The 17,750-nt window shown below is 33.7% G+C and overlaps 1 protein-coding gene across 2 annotated transcripts in view; it reads right to left on the reverse strand.

The window, feature by feature from the left end:
* LOC112055116 (paired box protein Pax-6-like) overlaps nt 1-17,328 on the reverse strand; it is a 60,807-nt gene extending 43,479 nt beyond the window's left edge. The window contains exon 1 of one of the 2 annotated variants that reach the window (XM_052882095.1): nt 16,897-17,328. In XM_052882095.1, the coding sequence (XP_052738055.1) occupies nt 16,897-17,017 (121 nt within the window). In that variant the 5' untranslated portion in view covers nt 17,018-17,328. The remainder of the gene's footprint in view (nt 1-16,896) is intronic. The other variant, XM_052882093.1, reaches the window with a different exon arrangement.
* Nucleotides 17,329-17,750: the final 422 nt, after the last annotated feature.

Here is a 17,750-nt window from a genome sequence, read left to right on the forward strand (position 1 = left end):
TTAAATATGACCAATATTCCCATTCCCCCCCAAGTAGTAATAGACCAAAGGGGTGGAGATCGAACCACCACCTCTCGATGATAAGTCCGACCGCTCTTACCGTTGAACTATTGAGGCTTATAAATTTTACTTTTGTGCTATTGAGGCATTAAGAAGACTAAGGGATTAAAAAATTGGCACTGAAATGGTTATTCAGGTACTTATTTATAGGCTAGTTGTTACCCAGAAAATATACCTCCGAGATGGTCAATATCATCAGCTCATTGTACCTACTGGTCAAAAGTAACTGGAGTCCTTCAGTGACCATTGACCAGTAGGTAGAATGAGCTAAGAGAGACGCCTAGGGCTAGGCTCCTTATACTTTATATGTTAGGATATATGTGTCTTTTTTGGTAATATATTTTTGTCTCACACACTCGCAGAAAATTTTAGCCATTAAATTTTTATTCGTCTGTTAGTTATTATTTTTGTAAAGAAATAACACACGTAGGCGATTAAAATTAGGTGGCTCACACTTCGTCCAAAACAGGTAGCATGTGATATGTTTGAGTTCTGTGTTAGATAAATATTTCCACACTACATCGAGCACTTGGCGTTCTTGAGTGTTTCATCTCGAATCAATCCTACACGTTCATTTGTCTTCATAATTATATATTTATTATTGAAATAAAATCATTGTTATAAAATATCATCATTATTATGATTTCTTTATGTTTTTAATTTTTATAAAATTTTTAATAATAAAAAAAGATCACATTACAAAAAGTTTGTGTTTGTGTGTGTGTAAATACGAGTATGTGCGTTTACGCATACACATGTAAACATACATAAATGATTTGCCTAAATTTTGGAATTCTGATAACATATTATATGATTAAGCTATAGCTTTTTATCCCCCTTATTATGGATACCGCAGGATTTGTGTTAACCCTAATTTCACGCGAACGGAGTCGCGGGCGTCCTCTAGTAATTAATTAAATCTCAAACAGAGATGTTTAAGAAATAATTAATTACTAAAGGTATCTTTTTAGATTAAGTTTTTAGATGCAAGTTAGAGGCATGTTTAATAAATTTAATTTCTGTTTTTATACAAGTATTTACTATACTTAATTCTAATGTACCTAAAGTACATTCTAAATAAATATATAATGAAAAAATCTTATATATGACTCTACGAATAGTATACCTAAGTAAGTTATAGGTACAATTAAAAAATCTAAGTAAAAATGTGTATTACAATGTTCATTACAGGAACCATTAATTTCTTATGTATGACTCTCTGTAAAGAAAAAAAAATATTCATTTTCGACGAAACCAATTAGATACTACTATACCAACATTATATAATTATATAGAAATTGGTTAGAATAATAATAAGTTGGGTGAGAAAGCGTACCCAAAGAAATTATACTAAAATGAGGTATGAAATTGGTACTAATAACAATAGTCATTTGAAACGACGTTGTTTAGGTATCGTTGAAAGAGTTTTCTTTTTTCTTTCCATAATTTGAACGCCTCGGGCGTCGCCTTTTACCGTACCACTGCACAAATGAGTTGGCCTTGCTTATTCATTAGAGAACTGAACAGTTTGCAGTAAAGGATACGAATACTTTTAATGGTCTAAGATCCGGCATTAGAAATGTTTGCCCTCATCTGATATCATCATTATCAACCCATATTTGGCACACTGCTGAGCTCGAGTCTCAGAATGAGAGGCCAATAATCCACTACGCTGGCCCAATGCGGAGTGGCAGATTTCACACACGCAGAGAATTATGAAAACTCTCTGGTATGCAGGTTTCCTCTCGATGTTTTTTCTTATCTCGATTAAAAAATATATATAATTTAATACTATCCAGCCTTAATTCAACTATGTAACGTGTCAATGTGAATATTTTCTAGCATTTATTTTTAACCCAATTAAATAACAGATGAGGGTATATATTTCTTATGCCGGATCTCGTACTATAATAAAATCAAACGTCACGATATAGACAGCTTATAGAGGTAAGCGTGAGAAAATTCCCTTTGTACAATCACTTTCCGTTATGACAGAGCGCGGTGTTACTCCCCTCTAATATGCATAACCAATTTCAAAACGATATTAAAAGGCAACTGACAATACATTTTTTATGTGGAACGCATTACAAACTTAAGTGCATTAAAGTGAAATGGTGCACCAATAAAATTTTATATATTAACTTGTCCGCAAAACAAGTGAGAAACGAAATTAAAATGTACCCAGGGCGCTTACGCTGAAGCTTTCGCAACAGTTATTCGTATATTTATCCAAGCAATTTGTCGTTAACTGCGACCAGATATCCTAAAGGCCGATCGTAACAATGCGTTTCTTATGAACACATCGTAACACATTCAATTATAAATTAAGCTATTAAGTTAATATACTATAATTTGTTTATCAGGTTAAGCATCGAAATTAATGCAAGTGGCATAACTTGTTCATAACTTAACACTTTTTATTAGCGAGTCCGTAAGGCGATTTGGTCGAGAAGTTAAGACCGTGCTTCAATCTGTTTCAAACTGTAACAGTTCTTATAACACGTTCTTACGACTCAGATTGGCTTGTCGTAGACGATTCGATCGGACGCTCGGAATTGGACTTCGACGTATAATTTCTGGTGTAATCGCTTCAATAATGGGAGAAAAAAGTGATATTATCTGCCCACGGTCAATAAATTAACACCGTTTAGAGCGAAAATGTAGAGTCTTAGTGTCGCGACTATTATAAATAAGGTAAGTTGGAATCGAGCGAGGTTTTAGAGAGCGTTCACGTCGATGAGTGCGTGTATGTTTTTATTTGGGTGCGTGAGCAGTGAGGCCTTATTAAAATATTTCGAGTGGAAACTGGAAGGACCACTTAGTGTTGCACGGGAGTTTCACGCCTGAGCTGATACTACATTAAGTCGACAAGATAGCTTATTTGTGCTCTGCTGAGGATTAGGGCCAATAAATCACTGATTAGAATGTATTGACTGGCATTGAGTTCGGCGCGCGGTTCTCTCTTTTATTTATTGACCGATAAGGTTTTAGGGTTTTATGACTTCATCATTATACTATTTCCATTACCGTAGCTACGAGCGGTGTTTATTTAATTAACGACCAATGCAAATGATATGCTTATCTTTTACGTGGGTACGTACTGATCATAAACGGGGTTGAACTTTAATTAATTATGCAAAATTAAATGGATTGACAGGTTTTCGAAGTGGTTGGCAATTGGTACGAACAATTACCTTTAACATTAATTGTAAAGCAAGGAACTCACTCAACCATGGTACATATGAATCATATTTCATATAATTACCTATTTATGTATTTTATTTTTATGTACCTACCGATACGTAAATTCTGTAACCGACAAGGCAGTTAGTTCTATTAGGTAAAGATATAAAAATCAAATCAAAATAATTTGATTTCTATACCTTTGGATAATTTTTTTTCAGCAAAGTAATTTTTAAAAGTTTTGTACTTCCCTATATAATTCTCTAATTGTCTAGTAAGCACCTTATGTAAAAATAAATTAAAGTTAAAAGATTTTTCGAAGGTCCTAATATTTACTTATAATTAAATAGGTACTCGTACCTTCTACCTTAACTGGCTGGCTTATTTACTATTTTTAATGGTCCATATTAACAACCTTTTGAAGTGGACAACCAAAGTGCCATCTACATACTATAATATGATATCCACCGTAAGCACCGGATGATATTTGTAATTTGTATTATATTTGTAATAGTATGTGGATGACGACATTTTGTCAATTTATTTGTTTTTTTTTATTTTGATGGGTTGGTACGGTTTGTTTTTGTAAGTAGTATAACAAGTTGACAAAACGCCTTGATTAACTTGTATTGTGTCAACTAAGAGAAATGCGTCGTTACATCATTAAGTATGAAGAAGGTGGCGTATGGCATTTAACAACAAACCGTTGCTAAGCAACCGCCCATAGACAGATGGCAATTTACAAACATGATTCTGTTTTGCTATCACACCTTCAGATCCACACACAATTGCGTTCACCAAACATCTGCATTTACACCTTACTATGAACCAAAGTCGAAATAAGAAGATCTAACTTCTAGAAAGGAAAATAAAACTCCATACAAAATATAGGAAAGTCGCGAAGTCAACTCGCCAGGCAGGTGTTCGTGCGGACCATTAGTAAGGGGAGCCACACAACATTGCGTTCGTCCAAATGCAAGCAGTTTTATGCAAAAAAAGAAAAGCATTGTTTCACTGTCGAGTTTCGCCTCTATTAATATCACCACGTAGCGGAAAATTGGCACCTTTTGTATAAATTTTAATATTAGCTCCAAGTGTTACCGTATAATGCTACTCCATAACCACAAAATGATCATCCAAAGACTGCATGTACTCTTAAATTACTGGAATTTCAAATGAATTATGGATGCGATAAGATGGAACCACTACTTTTATCTGCTCTGGATTTTATTAAGTTTGTTCGTGTTAAATTGACTATAAAATTCGAGTTTAGAGATGCTTACGTACCTATAGTTAGCTCTCGCATTTTTGATGTAAAGTAACACGTAACGTTTTTTATGATTATTTTTTTAGTTAATAAAGATACTGAAATTTTACAAACCTATATTTAGAGGCAATAACTACGGAGTTTAAAAACAAAATTTCAATATTACGGTAGTTTTTTTTAACCGACTTCTAAACATAAAGATTTTATATTCAGCTGTGTGTATATTTTTGTATTTGTAAAAGTAATGGGTTTAATTATATCTATAATAATAATAACTTTAAATGGTTTAAAAAACACGCAAGTATAACACACAAAAAATTACAAATATTGGATTCATGACACGTGACTCTTTTTTTCGTATTTCTGACAGCAAATCCTTTTATTTGATATCGGTTTTCGTTATTGAAATGCATTGTCAAAAACTATTCATATTGTATTTTTTCACAATCATACTTTTTACAAAACAATGATTCTGCCATAAGTACCTACCGTACATAGGGCTGCATTCGGGAAACTTCGCGACATCTTTTCGTCCGAAATTCCTCAGTGCCTGAAGACAAAAGTCTTCGAACAGTGCGTGTTGCCAGTGATGACCTATGGTTCCGAGACTTGGTCGCTAACTATGGGCCTTATAAGAAGGCTCAGAGTCACACAGCGAGTGATGGAACGAGCTATGTTAGGAGTATCTTTGCGTGATCGAATCAGAAATGAGGAGATCCGCAGAAGAACCAAAGTCACCGACATAGCTCAACAAGTTGCGAAGCTGAAGTGGCAATGGGCGGGGCACATAGTTCGAAGAGCCGATGGACGTTGGGGTCCCAAAGTGCTGGAATGGCGACCCCGCACTAGTAAGCGCAGTGTTGGCCGACCCCCCACCAGGTGGACTGACGACATCAAGCGTGTCGCAGGGATTCGCTGGATGCAGGTGGCTCAGTATCGTGATGTTTGAAAGTCCCTACAAAAGGCCTATGTCCTGCAGTGGACGTCCATCGGCTGATATGATGATAATGATGATGTACATTGTGACACAAATTTTATGGCAAGAGAAAAGTGGTGGAGGAAGAATTATGAATTAAAAGACCATCTCTACATTTTAGTAATTTTGAATTGCTTTTAACAATATTTTTTAGTTTTAGTCATGTCATCAAATAAGTTTTCTAATTAACTCTAGAAAAGAATATTGCCCACTCATGTCATAATTGAATCTAAAAAAATTAAACCTAGTCAGTTTTTGTATAACCCACTATAGAGACATTATAACTTAATGAAAAAAAGTTGTCTCATCCCTATATTGAATTAAAAATACATTTTCTGTAGGTATGTTATAAATAGGAAATCTTGGTTTTGGATTCTAGGACACAAATTCTAGGTATAACAAGAGAAAAGTGATGAAGTAAATTAAATGCATGCTGAGTTAGCCTTTAATGAATTGGGGTATGCAATGTAAATATTAATCTTAATTCATATTATATTTAAGTACAATTCCAATATTTATTTACAACGTTTTATTTTTTTTACATTAATTAATTTATCTATATGGAAGTTCTACTTCAACTTAAAAAAAAAACCCACTCAGATTTTGTAAAAAAAATTAAACCCACTCAGATTTTGTAACGTGAAACTATGTTAAGTTAATTAAGATATTTCATATCGCATTATGAATATTCTGACCAATGTAAAGGTACATTATAGATTATATCGCCACATAATTTGTCCACTGATCATTATCATCACAAGCAGGAACTCACTATAGAGACATTAGAACCTAATAAAAAAAAGTTGTCTCATTTCTATAATGAATTAAACATACCAAAACTGCGCTATCAATTATCATTTATGCTTATAAAAACCAGACAAATTTGGGTAATTTATTCAAATATTTGCGTCGTGATACAGTTTGACCAGATCGATTTTAATTCGACTTTCTCGAAAGGAAATTTGTAGAGTTGACGTGAAATTCCAATAATATACGCAATTTATATGCAAATGATATATGAGATTGTAATAAAATTATTGTTTAAAAAGATTGCTTTTTATGCAGTACATAATAGGAGAATAGGTAATTATTATAAGAGAATTAATTAGGGCTGAGTAATTTCACAGGATATGTTTGTTGTACCTTCCTAGCATATATATATATATATATTAAAGACAGAATAGGTGCATGTAACCATTATTAGGCCTAACCACCCGGCAATTTCATTATATCTAAAAAAAATTGATGATTCTACCTACTTTAATAATGAAATCATTATGTACTTTATTTAAAAAAGTTTGATACAACAATACATACAAAACATACGTTTTAGGACATTTTTAATTCATCTTTAGTTTATCCACAATGGGAACAAGCTAAGATCGTTGACTATACAGCCTGAGTTTTACGATATTTTTTGAAGACTTATGATTGGTTTTTTTTGTTCGTTTTCTTGTTTGGTGACAGAAAATAATATTACAAAAAATTTAATATATCTTTAAATATTACTTGCCTCTTTGGTACACCGGCGAATATTTTGCTAATTGCCCAATATGATATATTGCGAAATCAACAGGTTTTAAAGCCACATTTCTCTATAATCGCAGCCATATTCCACCACCGACGGGTAACTATGACCAAGTTGGTTAGCGGTTCAAGCCGTCAATGACAGAGAAAGATATATTATAATTTTGTGTATACATAATATATATGACAGATTATGTTATAAAATAAGTATTACTTTGATATAATTAAGTATTTTCGAAAAGCGTTCGAAGTCGTTTTGGCCAAAGAATAAGTTATACGCGATCTGAATGTGCCCAACTTTGCGCGCATCGCAAACATAGAATCAAACCTGTACAAGTGGGCTCTGGATTTGTTAGAAACTTAATAAAACCTTTCCCTAATTACTATGTAAACCGAACATTTTTGCATTAAAATATTAATATTACATAGCCTTTAAGTTTATATCTCTGTTAAAGTATTGTGACTTTATCTAATGTGTTTAAATATGACAAACTAGTTTTTTAATTTATGAATAAATTTGTGATATGTTTTAACTGTGCCCTGTTTAAATAAGATAAAATTCATGATACTGGGTACTCGATCGCTCCAGCGAATAGACCTGAACTGATCAAAGGCCGCAAATACCGAATCCTTACTGACGATTTCAATCGAAGCAGAACATGAGTCCGTGGAGATCGGGTGCTCGACCTCTTTCGGAAAAAAAATCAAAAAAAATTATCGAGTACCGGAAATGAAAGAACTGGCAGTAACTTTGGCCATCGCTGCTATATATTTTGGACACTGACACCTTACGGTGAAGCCGAGGAATTTCAGATCAACTATATTGTATTGAAAATGTATCACCTCATAATTGGTATAAAACTTGTATTTATTCTTTGTAGTTAGAAAGTGGCTGGTAAAAATGTATTTTTTACCAGCCACTTTCTAACTACAAAGAATAAATACAAGTTTTATACCAATTTTATAACCTCCATAAGAGTGCAAGTTTTAAAAATGATAGTTCTATTCTGTTCCATACATTTTTTTACAGGACAATTTTTTTTACTCGGGTCATGTTAATAAAAAAAATAATAATTATTGCTCTCAAAGCTACAAAACAAATAACACATTATTTATAAAAATAGTATTACAGTACGTTGATAATTTATTCCGTAATGTACAAAAAAATCAAGTTTTTAAAATATTAATTACAACAGCTACAGTATTGAAAAAACTGATTCAAGATAAAAAAAACTTGAAAAATCCTAACTTGGTCACCCTAGAGATTTTTGGCAAACTATTCAAATTTTCAAGTTTTAGATAATTAGGTGGTGTATCTACCAATTGTACCACACCATCTAACGTTTTATTCATTAATTACGGGACATCCTGTATATACTGAACAGTGTAACTAAAGAGCAAGGCGCTACCACATCTTTGAAGACGAGTCTAGATGCAACTCTTATAACACCATCTCTTAATTTGTACTCTACATAATATATTAAAAAGTTAGTTCTTGCAACACAAAAAAAAATTTGGAGTCAGAAATATGATTAACCGAAACAGAAGTAGCATTACAATATTTTGTTTAATTTTTAGCCGTTATAGTTGTATGTTCTTTATAGTTTTAAGTTGCTACATAGTTAGATATTAAAAACCTCTTCAAGTTATGGAAAATCTAACGTATCTTAAAATCTCAGCTATCCAGTTTATGCTTTGTTTTTATAACAAAATTGTTTTTTCCTCATGCTTGGAAAATTTTAGTAGTGTAACATAAATATGCTATTATGTTTCAACCAAGTATTTGTCCCATTCATAGTTACTATTAAAGCTAAAGCATCTTTTATTTATTATCGTTGCAGTTTAGTAGTCGCTATCTGCACCCTTGGCCCTTATTATGTTTCAACATATACCTATCACTTAGCTTATACTTCCATCAAACTTGCGTCATGTCTTCCTCTGTGTATACAAGTGTTTGGTTGTGAATGGAATGTGTTATCGCTTCAACCGCTTTTACATCCCATTAATAATAAATATTGTCGCATTCGTCTACTAATTAAGCAGCATCATTTCAGTTATCAATGCCAGCTGATTATGCGTGATCACCATTTAAATGTTAATTAGATTTAATCATTCACCTGATCAAACCTACTCCGGTATAGTGGCACACAAAGCGGGCCGCTTCACTGTTGTTGTAGCTGTAATAATGAAATTTTCATTTCAAATTCAATACATACCTACTAATATTATAAATGTGAAAGTGTGTGTGTCTGTCTGTATGCGGACATAGTTGAAAGGATGGAGAGTGACTTAGACTACTTTTTGTCTCTTTCTAGCCCCCCCACTTCTCTAATGTATGGAGTGTTCCGCAATTTTCAAGAAAGAAAGCTAACAATTGGTGTGCAGACTTTTTGAGACAAATTCTTTGAAAATTCACCCTCAACCCCTTAAAAGAGGGGGTGAAATTTTATATAGGACTTTCTTATATGTTTTAATTTTATCAAAATTTTTCTATTCCAATTTCAATGTTATTGCTAAATAATGTTTTAACCTTAACAAATCTAATCAAGAACTAGAATTTTATAGAGGAAAGATTTGATTGTTTGATTGTGTGTTTGTATGTAATGAATAGGCTCCGAAACTACAGAACCGATTAAAAAAAAATCTTTCACTGTTCCTACACTACACACTGAGTGCTAAATTGTATTTAAAAAAAAATAGGAAACCTTCCTAAGGTAGGGATAGATTAGGGGGTAGAGTAGAGGTAGGGTAGATTAGGGGTTGAGTTGGGGTAGTAGGGGTAGGGTAGGGTAAGGGTTAGGTAGGGTAATGATAGAGTACTGGTTAAATAGTGGTAGGGGTAGGGTACGGGTGGACTTGGTGTAGGGTAGGAGTAGGGCAGAAGGTAGGGCAGGGGTGGAGCTGGGTAGGGGTAGAGCTAGCAAGAGGTAACTTTTGTAAGGGAGTATAAGTGTAGGGTGGAAGTAGGGTAGGAGTTGAGTTGGGACAGGGAAGGGGGTAGGGTAGGGGTATGGTAGAGGTAGGGTAGTTGTAGGATAGGGGTACGGTAGGGGTAGAATAGGGGTAGGGTAGAAGTAGAGTAGAAGTAGGGTTGGGGTAGGGTATTTGTAGGGTAGGAGTGCAATAGGATAGGGGTAGGGAATGATAATAATCTACACTCATAATAATACTGTTACCTACTATCAAAATAATACTTTAGAATAATACTAAAAATAAAGTTATTCAAGATTTTTCAAAAATCCTAAAGGGTTAAAAAGTAATTGAAGTTTTTTTAATAATTCGTTCACGTTTCAAGTTTTTTTTTTGTAAAATGATGAGAGGACTATTTATTGTATACAAAACTTGCAAAAATATTAACAGGGGGTCAGAGGTTGACAGTTTACAGCGAGTTTCACGAGGTAACGCGGGCGAAGTCGCGGGTGTCTCGAGTATTTTATAATTATTTGACTGTATCTAATGGTAGGTATTTCAGGTATTTATACCTAAGATCTACATTAGATACAGTTAAATAATATCTACCAATACATAAAATAACAATAAATTATGTTCAAAGAAAAGGCAGTGATTCTTAAGACGGCGCGTATTGTGACGAGGTTCCTCACTCTGGACACCTGACCACCGGTTGCTTGGGCACTCAAATGTCCCGCAGCGGGAGGGTTGATTTTTTTATAAATTTTTAATAGTGTTTTGTAGTTTATATTTATATTGACAAAAATTAAAAAAAAAGAAATAATAAATAAATGAGAGTAAAAAAACAATTATGCTCAAAGTAATTCATATGCTTAATTTACATTGAAGGGATTTTCTACAAATGCACAGTATTGATATTCGTTACAGTCACACACATATGAATTACTTTAAACATATTATTGATTGTTATTTTAAATCGGTACCTATAGGTATTGGTATTCTGAGAGGTATTATTAAAATGAAACTTTGAACTTTTTCTTTTAACAAGAAGAAAGTCTTCTAGTTATAATATTCATTAGTAGCATACACGAGTATGTTCAGCCTCAAATATTAAAAAACCCATACCGAATAGTCCCCAACCCCCGCCGAGGAGAATTTACTTGACAGAAAAGTGAAGTCGAAGCTATAAAGACCCAAGTCAAGTTAATTTAAATAGATTCAGCTTTTAAATTATAACATAAAAACTGTAGATGCATAATGAACATAAAAAAACCTTGTTATTAAAATTACTTTAAACTCTGTAACAATAAGCAGATACACACCTAACTCAACAATGATTGTGGTCTTACAAAGCGTTTTCCGGATTGTAATAAACAATATAACCTACCGTGACTTTGGTAGATAAGTTTTTGCATAGCACCAATGCCTGCTAATCTCTAACAATCATAAAAGGCGAATCAGCAAGTAAATTGCTTAATCCGAAAAATTGGCGAGACTATCCCAAACGTTTTAACATAAAATACAGTTTGGCCTGTTATACTAATGAAGCCAGAGCCTGTAACGGCTAGACATTTGGCACTTTAAAAAGGTTGAAAGTGATGTTTGAATTTACGTAGGTATGCATTGTTCACATAGAGGAATTAGATATGGAGATGCGCACCCAAATTCACGACCAAATTTATCCGTCGTTTTTTGAGATACACATCGAATATTCAACACCTGTGTCCTTAAACTACACACAACTAAAAGTTGATTCGCAATACACGTTTAATTTTTGCACAGATTAACAATCACTTAGACTAGTTACACAGAATATTCGATTATTTGATCGATGTTTTGTTGTTCCGCCAGAAAAACCGATTGTTTTTATTATAAATTTGATATAATTAACTTAGAAATACTTACGAATGAAACGTAACTTCATCTTTTAGTAAACTAGCATTTAGCAACTAACAAACATGCATTTGTAGGGAGTTCTTTACACGACGAATATGAAAATGACAACAATGAAACATAAAATTTTATAAAAACAGTTTAATAAACGCATTAGATCGTTGATCTTATACTTTGACAGAGGGGTAACGTCTAGCGAGGCAGGTCCGATTTTTCACCACAAAGCTTTGAATGAAACATAGGTACCTACCTATGTTTGCCCAGCAGGTAGATACATAAAAGACGTCAAATAATTGACAATTTGGTTCGCGATTGCAATAGTGACGGCGTGTTGCTATGGTTACTCGACATATGTCGTTTTCACCCAAAATGTGCTACTGTGCGTATTTTAACTTATAGGCCGTGTACCTACTATTACAATACACCTATATACAATTATATGATAGAGAAATAGATGTTATTCAAAAAACACATATTACGGAGGTAATCTGTTTTTTCAATATATCAATGATGGTTTTCTCACTTGATATCCATATCAAGTGGGTTAAAAGGAAAAAAATGGTTATTAGGTAATTCAATATTAATCGAACGGAGCATCGAAGCATCCGCCATATTGAATTTGAGACAATAAGGCCATCTTTAAACATAAAGCGTAATAGGCATTATTTACAAAATTTTTCACCCGGTTAGAAGAAAATTAATGGTAGTGACAAAAAATTTGAAAAATCTAGAAAAAAAACAAATACAGCCACACACGTAATGTAATAAAGCCTAGAAAATGGATAGTATTCTGAAATATTTTTTTGTGTGAATAATCAAATATGACAATCATAAATTGTGCAGTGGCAGGTTGATTTAATTTTTTTTAAACAACTGTGACTTCAATAACAAAGACTTGTGGCTGAAAACCAGTGCTTTACACTATTTATTTTGTCCCTATCTTTTATTTGTATGGTAGTTTCTATAAATTTCTATTTTCGGAGGGCGGTTTTAATGGTTAGATGTAGGTACAGTTAGTCTGATTAGCACATTTTGTGTATAAAACAGAAGGAAGGTAAGGAAAACAGAAACAAGTTTATAATATTCTCTGTCTGTTCCTAAGTAACAGTTTCTTGGTAAGTTGGTTTCTATGCATCATTGTATCACATTAAATTCTAAATTCATTTATTTCAGGTAGGCTTAGTTTCCAAGCACTTTTGAAACGTCAAATTTAACTATTTGTTTAGACTCTACCACTGGTTCGGAAGGCAGTTCCTGCTGAGAAGAGCAGGCAAGAAGCTCAATAGTTGCTCTTTTTAAAACTAAATCATACTTACAATACGATTCAATGGCCTCCAAGCATTAATATTAAGGAACTCATCAATTGTGTAGTAACCTCGACAAAGTAAATGTTTTTTAACATATTGCTTAACTTATGCATTGGCAGGTCCATAGCTGTCTTGGGGATATTGGTATAGAAGAGCACACCCAACCCAATGTAAGATTTTTTTACTCTTTAAAGACAAATATGCTGACATTCCTTTAGGTTACACGCGCAAAGGCGTTTGTGATGTCAAATTACTATATACAAAAGAAAACCAACTTCCTAAGGAATTATCTATAGAAGCTACCTACATACTACTGTAAAACAGGTTTTCAGTATACTCTTACAACAATAATGGGTAGTACACGAATTAAGCAAGACTCCCGTTGTCATTAATCATAACATTTCATCTGTCACTCAGTATCAAATAATCGAGTATTGATCAACCTTCACCGGAAACGCTACTGGTATCTACCAAACGATCTACCGATTAATTAACTGGATCTATACAATGCTGGCTATGTCCTGTAGATCATGGCATTTCGCTCACTCATTGCAGCTGCGTTGACAAAATAAATGACAACTATCACCCATTGCACCTTTTGTTATTATAGAATAAGAGCCAGTGAACGTCAGACCTCAGTCATTTAATAGAAGGTAACAATTTAGTAGTAACCCTTTACTGGACACCGTTAGACATATAAACTCCTGCTGAAGGGTTGCCATGAACCTTAATTCATGTATGTACCGTACGGTACGGTACACTGGTCAGTAGTCACCATTATAAACAAAGGTGAAGGGTTGGCATGACAAGCTTCGCTTTTCCAATGTTATTCGAAGGAAATATAAGAAATACGAGTACATTTAAATATTAGATATTAGACAATTACTAATGAGTACGTTAGAGTAAATCTATTTATTTTTAAAAATATGTGGTAGATAATTAATGATTATTTATTGAAAATGTTCAACTTAACAGCACCATGCTGTAACTAAAAGAGTTCAAATTGCATTCAGATTTTGATTGCCGACAGCTATAGCGGCTTTCACTCCAGTTTCTGCTTTAGTTCATTCTTTAACTTTAGTTACTACTGGAGTTTATTTATTAATTTATTGAATTTCCTTTATTTTTACCTATCTCATTGTCGCCGCTAAATGCATACCTTCATTAAATGCATACCTTCATTTCTTTATGACAAAACTAATGGATTAACGACGACCTTATCTGATAGTCTTCATAGTTATTATTTATTTTATGGTTAATAAATAATTATTTTTTATTACTATTAGATATTTGCAGTTTTTATGACATATAAGCAGTAGATATGACCACGTCAGACTTTTATCAAGCGCACTCTCAGCATTGCCATACAATATAATCAGAATACTTTTTGCAATGGATGCTAGACATCATGCAGAGCATCCATTGCAAAAAGAAACAAATAGGGGCTTAAAGCCGATCCTTGGTGCAAGCCGACCTCCACATGAAACTTGTCAATAACAACTGCTTCAGACCTTACACTCGTGGTTGCCTCTCTACACATTTCTGTCACTATTCATTCATACTTCCTAGGTATTTTCTTCACATTCAATAGCTATGCTGACATCCAGTTTATTATTTGTATCACAGTTAAGTTTGTTTATCAGCTATACCTATTTGAAATTTTTAAGTAGTACTTAGCTTTTTATATATACTTTGGTGCTTTACTTTAATCCTTAAAGCAAATAATTAATAAAAATCAGTTCAATTTGAATTAAAGTGAATAACAATTCTATATTTTTCTGCAAACCTAACCTGTTTAAAATTTGAAATTTCTTAGTCCTTTTTAAACATGATAATTTTTCTAATTCTAATAAAAACAATTATTAACTTAAGTAACATAAATAGAACCTTAAGCTTCGTTAATTAACGTTTTTTTTTAATACAAAAACAAGAGATTCTTGCTACACTGCCCATAACAGTGCGACTAATTACAAGAAGATAAAATATTTCCACACCTATTGATATAAGAAAAATCTTATAATTTATTATGACGACAAACCTACAAATTAAATATAATACGACTATTTGGAATAAAGCAATACAGTGTTACATACAATTGATATGCCAATGCATAAGTTCAAACAATGTGTTAAAAACATTTAATAATTCGAGGTTACTACACAATTGATGACTTTTTTGGAGTTATAATACTTAGAGGCCATTGTATCAGCTTCCACCTTAACACAGGAAGTAAAAATAAAAGAAATTTTAATGATTTTTTTAAAGCACTTCTTTCTGCGTTTATGTTGAACGCGTTAAGCAAAATATTCTTTCGGATATCTGGAAATATTTTTTTAAGCGAAATCATGCTACGACAATTACCAAACTGCTTAAACATTTTTGGTTTTGGATGCACTAATGCGTTTATTACTAAACTGGTAATCAGTAAATGCTGGAATGACCACCCTACACCAGAAAGCGCAGTGTTAGTACACCACCCCACTAGGTGGACCGAGGACATCAAGCGAGTTGCAGAGAGCCGTTGGATGCTGGCAACTCGAAACCGTGTTTTGAAGTCCATTCGAGAGGCCTATTTCCAGCAGTGGACGTCCATTGGATGATCATGATTAACATGATAAGCGCCCAATCTTGCACATTGATAGAACGTACAATCATTCAAATTACATCGTACAGAAATGTTGCATTAAATTTAAATAAATACTGTTAAACTAGTTTAGTTAGTTTTGTAAGTAAGAAGATGAATATTAATTATAATGCAAAATTTCACTTATCAAAACACAAACTGAGAATGCCGTCGGGGCCATAGAAGTTAAGTCAAGAGCATTCCAAATGGTAAGGAACATTTTATAAGTAGATTACCTACACCCGTATATTGTTTATCTGGTATTTGTAAAGTACATACGAATGGGTTATACTTCTAAAGTCGATCGCACACCTGCTGATGTTTCACATTTATGGAGATAAACGTTATTAATTGTTTTGCTCTCAAAACAATAAATGCTTTTTTATAGAAATACTAAAATGACACATTTGGGAATGGCCTTTTCAATACATAATTAATTACCGTAATAATAATTACCTGTATAGGCATAGGTACACACATTTTATAGAGGTGTCGCTATGCATTTGACCCACTCGTTACTGTTTATAGCATCATTAAATTGCTTTGGTAAAAAACAAAAAATGTTGACTTTTGTTTATCAAAACAATTGCTGGTTTCATTGAATGTCTACAAAAAAATTCAATTACAATACTGTTTTCTCATACCTAACAATCTTATTAGACTTTTTTTAATTTACTTTTAGATTTATCGTTATATAATTAACTAAATTAATTCTATTTCTCTAAATATGAAATAGCATAATTATCTTATTAGATTTTAAGTTTTTAATTTTTCATGTTTATCGTTTAAATTAACAAAATTTGAAGGATTTTCTTTATAAATTTAATTTTTAAAGTAATGTTATCCATAATGTTTTTAATGTTAAAAATTAACTTAGAATGAAGGTATATTTGTTGTATTTAATTTAAAGGTAGGATTATGAAGATGATTAGGTTAATAAACTAATATTGTCTACAATGTCGAGTTGTGTGTTCAGGAAGAGTAAAAACTATTTATACACAAATATATAATGTAATTAAAACAAAATTGTGCATGTGTGCACTTAGTTGAGAAGGTAGGTTCGTATCTTTTTTTGTGGTGATTTAGTAGGCACGTAGCATATCTAATAGTATAAATTCGTAGATGTACAGTAGTAGTGATAAAAGCTTACCGTTGGGCGATATGTTCAGCGGCTGCGAGATGGAGGCGGGCGCCGGCTCCATCTTCCACAAAGCGCAGCACGACGCGGGCGAATACTCTGGTGTGGGGCCGCTGCCCGCCGATATCAACATGGTCGAGCCACCGCGGGCATACGCACCAACCAACACAACAGTTCACGACTCAGTCCTATCCGCTAACATCAGCTAACACATCCGCGGTGACGCGTCTACTCGCGCTCGAAGCTCAGCCAGAACACTGAAGAGCGCGCTTGCCGCTCCGGCTCGCCCACTCGCGCGCCTACTCCCATTAGCACGCCTCTGAAAAAATCACCGCCAAACAATAACAAAAAATTGCCTCCACTGTATCGTCCACCTCTCGTTCTTCACACACCTCTCACTCTAACGTTCTTAATTCGATTTCCGAACGCGTCAAAACTACAGCAACGCTCGATTCATTTGCAGCCTTCCGTCCTGTTCTTTACGTACAACCGACGCAAGAAAATGTTGTAGTTTTTCAACGGGCGTGCGCAAGAGCGATTTTCGTGTGACAAAACGTGGCGCGTTACAACCTTTTTGAACGGTGTTTGAATAAAACTACTCCTACTCACACTCGCACGATTCTGCCTAAGCTTGAACCGTACGAAAGGGACAGGTGCTCTACCGCTCGGTAGTAGAATTACAGTAGTGAGCACAGGTGATCTTTCACAATTTCTTAATAGCGGAGGTGTTAATGTATAGCGTTCCCGCTCTATCTCACTGAAAACTGTGAGTCGATGTTGAGACAGCGATGCCGTAATGATGACTTCTTAATTAGCCGTAGGTCTAGTTAATCATGCTTAGCATTCTAATAGTTGGTGTAACGGGC

This window comes from Bicyclus anynana, chromosome 6, assembly GCF_947172395.1.
Source record: "Bicyclus anynana chromosome 6, ilBicAnyn1.1, whole genome shotgun sequence".
Taxonomy (NCBI): domain Eukaryota; kingdom Metazoa; phylum Arthropoda; class Insecta; order Lepidoptera; family Nymphalidae; genus Bicyclus; species Bicyclus anynana.